Below are 14,692 nucleotides of genomic sequence, written 5' to 3'. Positions count from 1 at the left end.
GATATAGCCAATAAATAATTATACTTTTCTATACGATTATTATTACTTAACATTTACACTTAAATGGTATCATTTATGTATTCTTTAAATACTTTATGCATTAAGTTAAGGTGGTGCAAAGAGTAATTAAAATAATAATAACGTATACTTTTTTCAAACTTTCTGATCGTACACAATTGTTTTAATTTGCAGTAAGTTAGAAATAAATCAAAATGCCGAAGAAAGGGAAGGTGAACAAACTCGCGCGCATGTCCGACGAAGAACGAGCACGGTATCTACAGCATCGCGCCGATATAGAAGAGGAGGCGCGTAGACGCAAGCGTGACCTTATCGCGCTTTTCATCAAGGTAAGAAAAGCACGAACACGCTAGGTTGTCAGACGAATAACGAGCGCGCTATCTACAGCATCGCGCCGATATAGAAGAGGAGGCGCGTAGACGCAAGCGTGCTCTTATCGCGCTCTTCATCAAGGTAAGAAAAGCACGAATACGCTAGGTTGTCAGACGAATAACGAGCGCGCTATCTACAGCATCGCGCCGATATAGAAGAGGAGGCGCGTAGACGCAATCGTGACCTTATCGCGCTTTTCATCAAGGTAAGAAAAGCACGAACACGCTAGGTTGTCAGACGAATAACGAGCGCGCTACCGCGCGCGATATAAGAGGAGGCGCGAGAGTGACCTAATCGCGCTCTTCGTCAATGTAAGAAAGGCATGACCAACGGCGCGAAGAAAAACGCGCGCGGTTCATACTATATAGGTATTTTTTTACATAAACAAAAGGTACCTGGGTACCTACCTAAGGCCGAACATTTTCCCAAACACAGTGTCTAAATAGCCGATTTAATTACTATGATGAGTAATAAATATAATTAAGGAATAATTCATAACTTTATTCTAACATTTCAGAACAAACTCGACAAGGAGCAAGCGTACAGTCGTACGAACACCGCGAAATTGAATCAGGCATGGCGGTACATTCTCCGTCGCGTAAAATGCAAGCAAATGGCTCTAGAGATACAGGTAAACATGAAATTTAAATATAAAATAAAATAGGTGTGTACAATTTGCGAAAATCTCGAATCTCTATATTGTATTGCCGAATGTACCTATCCAAAAATCTCACCCTAATTTTGTGGGCCCATAGAAATAACTTGACTTCTGATTTTAATCGTGTGTTGCTTTATCAAATTATCATGATTTTAATTGAATGTTAATAACAGTGAGATTAATTTATGTTATCATTATTTTTTTTATAATTTAATTTCCTCTTTAAACTAACAGTCTTTCCGGAGTGTAACAGAAAAAAAACAATTAGCGGTCTGTTATAAAGAATCTTTGAACTCTTTGACGCATCAGGATTCGCGTGTTTATCACAATCTACAAATGATCACTTTTAAACGGATTTAAGGGCGCCATGAGCAGCTTCAACTTCATGGTGGAGCGCAAGGATCGGCTTCTGGCGTCGCTGTCGAGGGCAGTAGAAGACTCGGACGACCAGCATCGCCGCGCTTTCCAGGCCCACACCGAGACCCTCGGCTATTTCCTAAGTAAGTCCCGAACCATCCTCTTTACATGAGCAGTTCCAACTTAAAGTGGAGCGCAAGGATCGGCTGCTGGCGTCGCTGTCGAGGGCAGTAGAAGACTCGGACGACCAGCATCGCCGCCACAGAATAAGTAATAGTATTATCATACAGAATGGACACGCACCGCCCCGCCCCGATTCGGATTACCTCGCCCGCGACAGGCCGCGACATGAATGTGTGCGTAAGTCGCTCTACTGAGAGCATGTCAGGATTCCGTCAGAAACTCAATGACGCGTGTACAGACGTGCCGCGCACACATATAAACGCAAATCATTTTTGATGTATGGCGTGTCCGCCCTGGTCGCCGCGCTTTCCAGGCCCACACCGAGACCCTCGGCTACTTCCTAAGTAAGCCCCGAACATCCTCTTTTCATGAGCAGTTCCAACTTAAAGTGGAGCGCAAGGTTCGGCTGCTGGCGTCGCTGTCGAGGGTCAAAGACTCGGCCGAGCAGCATCGTCGCGCTTTCCAGGCCCAAAACTGAATAGCATTTTGCAATACAATGAAATTGTTTTTACGAACTTTGATTATTGCAAATTAATGTAAGGTAAAATTATCGGCGGTTGTTTTGTATTTTCATTTGTTACATCCATGTTGCATCAACATTATTATGATTTTATGATAGGTATCCTTGATGCTTTCCTTGTTTTCAGTGACGTCAACTTTGACAGCGATTAATCTATATATATAAATGCAAGTGTCCTGACTGACTGACTGACTGACTGACTGACTGACTGATTCATCAACGCAGAGCCGAAACTACAAAAGCTAGAAAGTTGAAATTTGCACACTAGATTGCATTTATAAAGTGTACAAGAGATAAGAAGCGATTTTGAAAAATTCAACCCCTAAGGGGGTTAAAAAGGGGATGAAAGGTTGTATGGGGTTCAAGTTTTATTTTAAGCTAGGAATTTGAAACTTTGTAAAAATGTATTATATTAAAAAACAAGAAAAGTAATTTCAGCGTTTTCGAAAATTCATCCCCCAAGGTGGTGAAAAAGGGGTTGAAAGTTTGTATGGAGATCAAATATTTTTGTGAGTGTGGGACTTGAAACATTGTATATGGGTATATTATTATAAGACAGGAAAAGTAATTTCAGCGTTTTTAATAATTCATCCCTTAACAGGGTTAAAAAGGGGTTGAAAGTTTGAATCCATTACAAATGCTTTGAAACTTCTTAGAAAGGCATAATAGCCGATTACAAAAAAAAGTAATTGCGACGTTTTAGGAAATTCAACCCCTAAGGGGGTAAAAAAGGGGATGAAACTTTGTCTTGGGGTGCAAATTTTATTTTAAGCTAGGACCTTGAAACTTCGCAAAAAGGTATTAAATTAAAAAACAACAAAACTAATTTCAGCGTTTTTAAACATTCATCCCCCGAGGTGGTGAAAAAGGGGTTTGAAAGTTTGTACGGAGATCAAATATTTTTGAGAGTGCGGGACTTGAATCTTTGTATAAAGGCATAGTATTAGAAATGAAGAAAAGTAATTTCAGCGTTTTTAAAAATTCATCTCTTAAAAGGGTTAAAAAGGGGATGAGAGTTTGTATGGGGTTCAAGTTTTATTTTAAGCTAGGAATTTGAAACTTTGTGAAAATGTATTATATTAAAAAATAAGAAATGTAATTTCAGCGTTTTCGAAAATTCATCCCCCAAGGTGGTGAAAAAGGGGTTGAAAGTTTGTATGGAGATCAAATATTTTTGTGAGTGTGGGACTTGAAACTTTGTATATGGGTATATTATTATAAGACAGGAAAAGTAATATCAGCGTTTTTAAAAATTCATCCCTTAACAGGGTTAAAAAGGGGTTGAAAGTTTGAATCCATTACAAGTGCTTTAAAACTTCTTAGAAAGGCATAATAGCCGATTACAAAAAAAAGTAATTGCGACGTTTTAGGAAATTCAACCCCTAAGGGGGTAAAAAAGGGGATGAAACTTTGTCTTGGGGTGCAAATTTTATTTTAAGCTAGGACCTTGAAACTTCGCAAAAAGGTATTAAATTAAAAAACAACAAAACTAATTTCAGCGTTTTTAAAAATTCATCCCCCGAGGTGGTGAAAAAGGGGTTGAAAGTTTGTACGGAGATCAAATATTTTTGAGAGTGCGGGACTTGAATCTTTGTATAAAGGCATAATATTAGATATGAAGAAAAGTAATTTCAGCGTTTAAAAAAATTCATCGCTTAAAAGGGTTAAAAGGGGTTGAAAGTATGTATAGGGTTTAAATTTTATTTTAAGCTACGAATTTGTAACTTCGTAAAAAGTTATTTCATTCAAAGAGAAGAAAACTCATGTCAGCGTTTTTCAAAATTCAACATTTAAGGTGGTGAAAAAGGCGTTGAAAATTTGTATGGAGGTCAAAAAATTTTTTAAGTGCGGGACTTGAATCTTTGTATATTGACATATTATTAGAATACGAGAAAAGTAATTTCAGATTTTTTTTAAATTCATCCCCTATAAGGGTCCAAAAGGGGTTGAAAGTTTGTATAGGGTTCAAATTTTATTTAAAGCTAGGAACTTGAAACTTCGTGAAAAGGTATTTTATTAAAAAACAAGAAAACCTATTCAGCGTTTTTAAAAATTCATCCCCCGAGGAGGTGAAAAAGGGGTTGAAAGTTTGTATGGAGATCAAATATTTTTGAGAATGCGGGACTTAAATTTTTGTATTAAGCCATATTATTAGAACACAAGAAAACTAATTTCAGCGTTTTTAAAAAATCATCGCATAACAGGGTTAAAAAGGGGTTGAAAGTTTGTTTAGGTTACCTATAATTTATTATTTAAAGCTAGGAACTTGAAGCTTCGTAAAAAGGTATTTTATTAAGAGAAAAGAAAACTAATTTCAGAGTCTTTGATAATTCATCCCCCAAGGCGGTGAAAAGGGGGTTGAAAATTTGTATGGAACCCAAATATTTATTTGAGTGCGTGACTTGAATCGTTGTATAAAGGCATATTATTAGAATACAAGAAAAGTAATTTTAGCGTTTTTAAAAATTCATCCCCTAACTAAAGGTTTAAACACTAAACTAAAGGTTTTAGGTTTTATTAAATAGTGGACTTGAAAATCTTCTGGGGGTTGAGAGAGATTATATCGAGAACATTATTTTATTCAGTTAGGGGCTTGAAACTTCGTAGGCAAGTTGTGAAAGACTAATCTCATGCGTTGTACAGTCGACTACAAAGAGATATATCCACTTTTTCACCTTACTGCCTTGTAATAAGGTGAAAAAGTGGATACATCTCTTTGTAGTCGACCCTATAATAATTAACAAATGATTAACCATCCCTACTGCTATCTTTTGCTGCATAATGTTCCAAGCTAATGTAGAATTTATAACCACCAATATACAAATCCACGCGTACGAAGTCGCGGGCAACAGCTAGTAGGTATTATAAATTTTATAATATATATAGCCTTTTATGGTACCTACTTTATTTCCTTAATTTGTAACGAGGGCGAGCAGAGCGATGATTCCTCTAATATCTGAAGGTTTGAGGAAAAGATAACACATTTTGAGAATTTGCTCTGCTTCGTAATAATAACTTTAAACTTCAGACATAGGATCGCAACGTCTCGACAAGCTGCAGACAGAATATGAGCACCAGAAGAACAGTCTTCTGGACAGTTGGGACAAAGAGGAAGGGGACAAAATTGACAGCCAAGAGCAGGCGGAGACCAAACTGATACTTATCACGTACATCCAAGACAGGGACTTCCAAGCCAATAAAAAAGAGAGGGAACTGAAAAGAGCGACTGCTAAAAATGATGCTCGGCTAGAGGTAAGTAAGCAATACTTAAATATCGGCATCGGTGTTGAATTTACCTTAAAATGTGCCTAGGTAGGTACCTACTCTTTGCTAGGTACCTACTTTGCACCAAAATTATTAGGTAGGTATGTTGATTTATATATGCCGATTTAAAATAGACAGTCACTACTATCATATTGTAACACTTAAATGAAATATAATTATACCTAGTTATAATTATAATACAGTTTTTTAAATTTTATACTGACCAAAGTAGGCACGTTTTACGGTACATAATAAATTAAACATTTGATGTTGTAATTAAAGTAATTTATAACTAAAACAATAGCCGGTAGGAAAAACAGTGAATTATTATTTAGCCTAAAATATTGTTGTTTGGTATATTTTTAATTCCTTAAAATATGTAGGTAAGCATTATATTTACAACGACATAATGAATGACGCATTGTGGTTTTTGTATTATAATTGTATAAAGCATAAATGGGTAATCAGACATAAATATTAGGTATATTATTTAGCGTAATAATTTATTCATCTAGCACGTAATACGGAAACACTAAAAATAACGTCCAATTCCATAAATGAGGGTGTTACCACATAAATCGATCGATTGGCATCGATCGACGTCAACTGCTTGGTAGGTATAGGTGAACCAGGATCTATTGAGGGTGCGCCATGTTGCGGAATTTCACTGGAACTAATTTTTTCATACTACACTGAATTGTCACCCTATACATGAGAATAACAGCGCCCTCTTGACAATTATCATATATTACTGGTCAGGCTATATATGTTAATGTTAAGTTTCATGGCGCATTGGATCTGTCTGTAAGGTCATGTAAACATTTTTCAAATAAATAAAATAAAATAAATAAAATGTCGACGTCGATCGATCGATTTGTCTATTTAGATAGAAACTATCGATCGACGTCGATGGTCATGCCATCGGTCGATTTATGTGTTAGCACCCTTAAATATAGTCCCTAACCGTATATAAATATTAGTTATAGGGTTAGTTTTTACGAAAATTAAGTTTAGTAAAACAAACAAGTTTTGCAATGATTACACGTATATTAAACCCATAATAAAATTGACAAGGATCAAAATCACATTCAAGAGAATAAAAATATTAGTAAGTATGACACACAAAAACGGTTAACATTATACAGCATGTGTTCAGTACTTTATTTTGAAGTCATCTTTCCAGTCATCGCAGTTCGCTCGGCCCTTCTCCGATAAACAAGTCATTAAGTTCTTTGAAAAATCACACTTGTCGTCTGTGTTTTCTGAAAAGAAAGAAATAATGCTTTCAAAATTAGTAGAAAGTAATTGTAGTTAAAATGTAACAAGGTAGGTACATTTTTAATAATTCGGACTAATAGATCCGAGATTTGTTACTTTTAGAAAATACATTTACCTAAATAAATAAAAAAACATTGTTTTTATTTCTAATTTCATTTAAGTCACATAGGACATAGGATAGGACTAATGAGAAATGTGGATTTAAAAACTCCGTACCATTATAAAGTATCTGGAAGCACTCATCTATAGATTCTTGTAGGAAATCTTTTAAATCTTCATTCTTCACGTCTTTTGTAATTGCGTGTGTTACGAGGTATCTATCGGGCATGCCGTTGTCACCAGTCTGAAATTAATAGTTGTTATTATTTGAACATTTTTTATTTGTTGTATTATTCGTTTTTTCGTCAGATTTTGATAAAATTTGGCATTACACAGTACGTCCTACAATATCTTCCTCTAAGTTACAAAAACGTATGCTATAATATTTTCGTAACTCAACGGAAAATTACATAGGTAGAATGTATCTACACTAGATACATTATTTGTCCCAACTTGGGATTTCGTAGGTAAGTATTTACACCGCTCAAAATGAGCAACTCTTCAAACTGACCTAAATTTTATCAAAATCTGACGAATAAAATCGACAAATAAATGCCCATTAGCACTTTTAATAAATATCGAAATAAGAGCGCGAACGTGGAACGAATTTATTTGGATACCTATGCAATATGCATAATGTGAAAAAGTTATTACAGGTTATAATATATTATTATAAAATACCACTGAGAATACCCCATAGCGGGAAATTTGTCCTGGTATGTCGAATAACTATTATGTATGTTATTTAGGTACTTAGTAGTTGAATTTCCTTAAATATAGGTGTACCTATGCGAAAAGGAATTTCAAATGTTAAGCAAATCTTAATGTGGAATCAACATTTGCGTTAATTGGCGTCCTCGATTTTGTTTTTGGCGAGCTTTAGGACCAAATCTCGGAACCATGCATTATCATGGCTCGTGAGTTTCACAGCCCTTTCCCATGAAACGGCTTATCGCGATAGCAGGCAACATGTTTGCACGGTATTAGTTTTAGGTAAAAATAAGCATAGACATACCTGCACATGCTACTCCTTATCTTATCAAGACGAAGCCTAGTATTTATCCAAAACAAAATTTGGATGTACTTACAATCAAAATCAAACTGATAAGCTAACCATCTCTAGTTCCTCGAGGAAGCAATGCAGCACGCATCCGCTATCCCTGCTGGAGTTGTTCTCGCTGGAGTTCCTCTCATCGTTGCCGTCTCCAGGCCGCGAGGAGTTGGGGTTGTACTGGCTCCGGTACCCAGAGTTCTTGCTAGGACGCTCGCGCCGGTACCTCTGGGGATTCTGCGTTGCACGATACGGATTAAAACGATCCTGAAAATACGAAGTATAATATTTATACATCCGACAGAGAAACAAAGTTACCGACATGACATAGCTCAAATAATTAACAAGCTGAAGTGGCAGTGGGCTGGCCATATCTCACGAAGAACCGACAACCGCTGGGGTAAACGTGTTCTGTGTAGAGACCGCGAATCGGCAAACGCCAGAGTGTAGGACGCCCTCCGACCAGATGGGATGACGATCTGCGAAAGACTGCAGGCAGATGCTGGATGCGGCAAGCTGAAGACAGGGCGCTTTGGCGCTCTTTAGGGGAAGGCTATGTCCAGCAGTGGACTAATATAGCCTGATGATGAATATTTATACATACATACATTCCAATTATTCATTTGAAATGTCCTTAAATACTTACGTTTCCATATTCTTGACTGTGGAAATCTTCCCTGCCGTTGATCATATCATCTCGCCTATACCTATCGTCACGCCCCATCCATTCGTCTCTACCATTTCTATCGTTTTGACCATCCATCCTATCACCACGTCCACCCATCCTATCATTCCTTCCGTCACTCTGATAGTGCCTACCGCTACTTCTCTCATCGCTATCCATTCTGTCCCTATTTCCCATGCGATCTCTGCTCCCCATTCTATCGTTTCTACCCCTGTCGTAACTTCCATCATCGTCTCTATCATGATCATGTCTGTCAACCCGACTGCCGATTCTGTCTTCTTTACTCGAATGGTCGTCTCTCATGTCCCAGTGGTTTTGATTTTTCTTCCTCGATTCTCTCCAGTCCTGGTCTGAATGCCTGCTATCACTGGCATTTCTTCCCTCATTTCTTCTTAAGCAGTTCATATATATTCTTTTCAGTTCATTTTCTTTGGGACCTCCATCCGATCGGCAGTTGAGGGCCTGTTTAAGTATACAACAAGAAGTATCAATACCTAAGGAATATGTTAATGGCTATATTTATCTTGTATTGGATGATACGGAGAGTTACGCCATGGTTTTAAAATATCAGAACTACTCACAAAACAATGCACGATCAACACGCAAAATATGACAAGGCAACATTTTAAAAGCCGCATCTTCACGCGACTGTGCCAGCCACAATGGTGCCGGTGGTCACGCAGCATCCTATTATAACCAGCTCCACGCATCACCACTCTCTGCACAAAGGGTTACAAACAGCACCCAAATAACTTAATTGTCTAATAGACTATGCAGGATGGAAGTAAAAAGAAAATGTACAGAATAACTTTCATACAGGGTTTTTTTTTATAAATACTTGATAATGTAAGTTTCTATAATAAATAGGTATACCTACTTAGGTACCTACGTAGGAGTACCTATATTTTATTTTTGAACAATAAATGTAGGTACAGATATTATATGTATCTATTTGAAGAATTATAAAAAGGTGCTGGTGACTTTAGCGTGTTCTTTTGTCTATTACTTTTGATGCTGCCTTTACTTTCATACCTACCTAATTTCTAACGTTAAGGACTCATTATTTAAATCTAAGCCCGGTTGATTGATTGGATTAGGTATTAAGATGGACGCACGAAATGGATGACCTCATTGGACGCCGCAGTGGGCTGTACGTTTCCCTTTCCAAAAATTCCATAATCATTCATTTGTAGAGGTCTGGAGGAAATGAAATGCTGCGGCTGCGCCGACCCCAAAGTGATGGGAAAAGGGCAAGCGAATGAATAAAACTTTTTTCTCTAGGACAAAGAAATAGATTTTTCACCTCAGCAGCTCGAACAAGGGTACTTTGCTACTTAAAAACAGTGAGCAAAATCGCATTTGCTGCTGAGTCCTTATATAGTTTCTATTGTCTAGGAGAGGACACTGACTTCTGTAACACAGGTCTTTACCTAGCTCAGAAGTCAGGGACTTCAAAACCCACTTAGTAACTTGTTTTTTGTCAATAAAAAAATATTTTATTTTATTTTATTTTTATTTTTAAAATGAGCAAAATGCGATTTTGCTCACTGTTTTTAAGTAGCAAAGTACCCTTGTTCGAGCTGCTGAGGTGAAAATTTAATTGTTGGTATATCTTAAGAAAACATGAGTAAATAGAGGTAAGTGATGAAGAAGGAATACATTTTTCGGGTTCTCTAATATGTTCTCACTGCTGAGGTGAAAAATGTTGTGTACTACACGAGATCAAAGTTATTTACATCTCGTGCGCTTTTGAGTCCCTTACTACGCTCAAGATTCTAAATTAGATTCACTCGCTACGCTCGTGAATCTATTATAGAATCTTTCGCTTGCACGGGACTCAAAATAAGCACTCGAAGAAATATCAAACTTTGATCTCTTGTTGTACAAATAACTATTCCCTTGTCTCTGTCTCGACGAGAATCAAATTTTTGTTTACGAACAATCTGTGCACCATTTGATATCGCTGGCATGTCACGCACAATGGCCATGTCACCGAACATCTGTCATGGCTGTCAGATGTCATCGTCACAGCGGAAGCGTGCGGGCTAATCACCGGATGCTGGTCATGACCAATCGAAAATTGCAATGAAACGCCATCATATGCTTGACGTGCTTTGGCGCCGAGTTTTGAAACACTTTGTAAAATATCGTATTAGGTACCTATAGCTGACTGAATATTTAACCTTACCTAGATATTGTCCACATTTCAACTACTTAATCCTAAGATGGCAGGCATGTCGCTATTAAGAAAATACAATAGGTAATAGATACTTAGCCACCATGACAATCGTTTGCGCCATAGCGAACGAAACGATCTGTCTCTCTGTCACTCTTTATAAGTGCGATTGTGTTGAATTACTCATTACATATCATTTCAATTTATCCTGCTCAAAGGCACCATAGCGAAATTTATGATTATCCCTAAACAGGGCAGGGCCGTAGGTATATTAGCCACCATGATTTAGACTTTATTTACAAAGTGGAGTTCATTATTGACTAATTTCTCAAATTTCTGACATCCTTGCCTGCCCTTTTAAGGGTTATAGTCGGTATCCACAATTCCAAATAAACTTGAAGTAAAGGAAGAATTAAATTCTAATACTGTACTGTGTATAAAACACCCTGTTCAAAAGTGGGGGAGATTATTTTTGACTTTCGGAGAAGTATGTTTTTTTTACGTGTTTCGGTGTCTGCCATTCCTCAATCCACCAACGGAGTGGCAGTGGCTCGCGGTCTAAGTAGGTATTAGAAGCGGCTTACAAAGTACACTGTGTTCAAATATACCTACCTTCCTTATCGTTTTTGAGTTTTCACGCTGAATTTATGTTTCTAGCACGAAGAAGAGATGAGAAGCCTCTGTCGACCAAAGAAGCTGCAAATAGAGATGTACTGGCACCAACTCCGAGACGTGTACAACTCTTACTTGGAGAGGTTCAACCCCATCATGAGCCACTACAATAGCCTGAGAGAGAAGGATGACTTCTGCCAGCGGGATATTGCTAGGAATGAGATACAAATACAACAAGCGTCGGTAAGAGATGGACTTTTTATGGTCAGGTTAGAGACATAAACTGAAGGTTAATTGCATAGGTTCCTACCAACTAAAATGCTACGGTACGAAAGACAAAAGTTTACTAAGGCTATTATAGATACCTTACATGTTTTCAGGAGCTGATCTTAACTTTGCAAAAGGAATGGGTGAAGTCTACAAACACTATGGCCGCGAAGCTGAAAAGAATGTTGGCGCACAAGGAGGACTTAGCGAGAAAGTACTGGCAGATGAAGAGAGACGCAAAGATAGAACAGAGCAGGACGGAAGAATACCTGGCAACGATGGTGGATGCCAGTCAAGACGCCACCAAAGTGCGTTTTCTTAACCTAATTTATTTATTTCCGCTTAGGCACGTGCCAAGGTTCCATCAAGAGTGGCGCAAGATGGTTTAGTTGTAGACTTGTAGTTATTAAATTTCGGCTGTTAAAGGGGCCCACTGATTAACAGTCCGCCGGACGGTATCGGCCTGTCAGTTAGAACAAAAATTTGACAGCTCCGAACAAATCACAGGCTGATATCGTCCGGCGGGCTGACCATCAGCCTTTACATACAGCAGCAACTTAAAAAATATGATTTCAGTAATATTGGCGTGCAAAAATTGCTCGTTGTTCTCCCGGTAATGACTAATGAGTTGATGTTCTTAAATTATGTATGTATTTTCCCACTCCCACACAACATAATAGTGGCATAGTGAATTAACTAATTTAAGGTCCATCCTATATTTAGGTACACTTACAAGGTGGACTAAAGTCCAATTACTTTCAAACTGTGTTACGTTCAACCTAATAAACTATATTCATTTTCCACTACGTTCTGTACAGTCGCCATCAGATATATCGGAGCGGCCAAGGTGTTCACAAATATCTAAACACTCCTCTATTGTCAAGGCGTTAGAGTGCGTATATCTCTCTGCTGCTCTGGTATATATGATGGTGACTGTACTTGGGCTTAGTTACTGATATAAAAATTGCAGCGCCTCGAAGATGTAAAAGAGAAGTTGGATAAAATAACGCAGATGGCGGAGATATGCCGCAAGTATGAGGTCGAGGGAGACAACGATGTGATGCAAAGCGAGGGAGACGGGGAGATGCTGGAGTTTGAGCACCTGGACGGCGCTATGATCGTAAGTTCCTAAACCTAGTGTCTAAAAACTTGTCTGGAAGAGATCGTTTTTTAGCGATGGCCGTCTGTTGTTCACCTCTACTTGATTTGCTGTATTCTCAGTACCTATTTTTTTCTTGTATTGAGGTGTGCAATAAAGAGAAGATTTAGAATAAAGAGGTATTGTATTGTAGTAATGTCCGTGTGCGTGAACTTCTAAAATGTTTATCTCGTTTTAGACCGAATACAAGGAATACAGCAAGATGGATAAATTTATGCTAAAAATGAACAAAGTGAAGGTACAGACCCTTTGCCTTCGAGCCGAGAAAAGCAAACTGGCCAGCGAGAACGTGCAGCTCAAGCATTACATAAAGAGGTTCCTAACTGACCTGGCCCTTAAGGGAACAAAGGCTAGGCCGCTTAGTGTATCGCTGCCCTCGAAGACGCAGAAGACAGATGCTGGGAAAGCCTTGTAAGTATCAGTATCAGTTTATTTATAGTATGAATTTTCTCAAATGATTTTTACGCCTAAGACCCTAATCTATTAATTTAACAATAGTTATTTGTTTTACAAGGGAGCAAAGTTGTTGTTTAACCGCTCGTGCTAATTTTGATATCCGAGCAAGCGAAAGATTCCAAAATTGAACCGCGAGTGGTTCGAAAAATGGAATCTTGAGCGTTGCGAGGGTTTCAACGCACGAGAGTTAAACAAAATCTGCCCCCGAGTGAAACACAAAATTTTTCACCACAACAACCCGAAGAAAATATTAACTGTAATATATCAAACAAAATCAAATCCAAATGAATGTTATTAAATATTTAAATCATTCAAAATCATCATTGAAAAGTCAATTCTACCGGCAAACAAGACAAAACTACTCAAAATTCGCATTTGATTACTTTGCCTCACATGTGAATAAAACGCAACTTTGCTATCTGTTTTTGAACAATCAAGAGAGCCTTTACCAAAGCAAGCGCGTGCCAAAGCAACAATGTCGTTTAAAAAGCGGCTGTATCGTGGTAGTTTTAAGGTTGAATTCGATGTATGTAATCATTTAAGAAAATTCATACTATAACCGAGTGGTTTATCTCACGAAAGTTGGTTGAAATGTACTAATTATGCCCCAAAATTGCAGGAGCCGTCCAGTAACATGTGTAGAAGGAGCCCTTTCGAACGCGGTCCTTCACGAGAAACGGATGAAGTTGGAGGCCCGGAAACAGAAGGAGTGCGCCATGCGGTCGTACCCCCGCGTCCAGTGCTGGATAGACAATGCTTATTAACGCTATTAACCACACCAGGCCAAAAGGGCAACCGCGAAAACCGAAATTGCGGGCATTTCTCTGTCACTCTAATCAGTGGCGTAGCGTGAGCTAATCTAGCCGTGGGCGAAATCACATCTGCGAGGCCCTCTTGGGGCGCGAGGCCGTGGGCGAAGGCCCACTTCGCCCACGCCTAACTACGCCACTGACTCTAATTACGCCTTCATTGAAGTAAAAGAGAAAGATCCCCGCAATTTGCGAAATTCGGTTTTTGCGGTAGCCCCTCTGGGCTTTAACCGCGAAAATCGAAGTTCGTAAATCTCGAGCATCTAACTCCGTCACTTTTATAATTATAGGCTTAGGTACTAACACTTTTGAAAGTGTTATTTACTAACAATATTAAATAAGTGTCAGCTTCACTTCACGAAATAATGTTTTTAAAGTTGAATTGGATTTGTGCCCCAAATAAAACTTGTACAACTGTGTGGGTAGATGTACTTATTAAAGTGAGTACCTACCTGATTATGTATGTACCTATAGTTAGGTAAGTTAATTAATATCAAAGCCGCAATCTGTACATTACATTTAAACGAGTTTATTTATGTATAGGTACCTAGGTACCATAATTATTATGCTTATATTAAATTTCCTCTTTTTCCCCTGTTAGATTAGAATTTCAATACAATGACTACTTGTATCTATCAGAAATTGCGAGGTAACTACAATGGCCTAAGCTAAGTGTTAATTTTATTAACACACATTCACTGCCCCCGACGCACATACAACGACCGTCA

At 38.1% G+C, this 14,692-nt stretch overlaps 2 protein-coding genes across 2 annotated transcripts; one reads left to right on the top strand and one right to left on the bottom strand.

Annotated features, from left to right (window-relative positions):
• The first annotated feature begins 212 nt into the window (after positions 1-212).
• LOC134652751 (dynein regulatory complex subunit 2) lies at positions 213-13,919 on the top strand. The gene is made up of 9 exons (XM_063507913.1): positions 213-347; positions 908-1,021; positions 1,410-1,548; positions 5,137-5,360; positions 11,319-11,516; positions 11,654-11,848; positions 12,511-12,660; positions 12,878-13,110; positions 13,775-13,919. The coding sequence occupies exons 1-9, from the start codon at positions 213-215 to the stop codon at positions 13,917-13,919; spliced, it is 1,533 nt and encodes a 510-aa protein (XP_063363983.1).
• Positions 6,400-9,210, bottom strand: LOC134653083 (protein starmaker-like). Its single transcript, XM_063508376.1, has 5 exons — positions 9,067-9,210; positions 8,447-8,947; positions 7,864-8,067; positions 6,867-6,993; positions 6,400-6,634 (listed from the first exon to the last, which is right to left on the bottom strand). Exons 1-5 carry the CDS (start codon positions 9,193-9,195, stop codon positions 6,525-6,527), a joined length of 1,071 nt encoding a protein of 356 aa, XP_063364446.1. The 5' UTR covers positions 9,196-9,210; the 3' UTR covers positions 6,400-6,524.
• Positions 13,920-14,692: the final 773 nt, after the last annotated feature.

This window comes from Cydia amplana, chromosome 12 (genome assembly GCF_948474715.1).
Source record: "Cydia amplana chromosome 12, ilCydAmpl1.1, whole genome shotgun sequence".
NCBI classification, from domain to species: Eukaryota; Metazoa; Arthropoda; class Insecta; order Lepidoptera; family Tortricidae; genus Cydia; species Cydia amplana.
This window is presented reverse-complemented; position numbering and strand designations above follow the sequence as displayed.

Coding starts and splice junctions, on each gene's coding strand:
- LOC134652751 (XM_063507913.1), top strand. CDS start 213: ATGCCGAAGAAAGGGAAGGTGAACAAACTCGCGCGCATGTCCGACGAA. Junction 348..907: donor TTATCGCGCTTTTCATCAAG/GTAAGAAAAGCA, acceptor CTAACATTTCAG/AACAAACTCGACAAGGAGCA. Junction 11,849..12,510: donor CCAGTCAAGACGCCACCAAA/GTGCGTTTTCTT, acceptor TAAAAATTGCAG/CGCCTCGAAGATGTAAAAGA.
- LOC134653083 (XM_063508376.1), bottom strand. CDS start 9,195: ATGCGTGGAGCTGGTTATAATAGGATGCTGCGTGACCACCGGCACCAT. Junction 8,948..9,066: donor TGTTGATCGTGCATTGTTTT/GTGAGTAGTTCT, acceptor ATACTTAAACAG/GCCCTCAACTGCCGATCGGA. Junction 6,635..6,866: donor CTTCCAGATACTTTATAATG/GTACGGAGTTTT, acceptor CTTTCTTTTCAG/AAAACACAGACGACAAGTGT.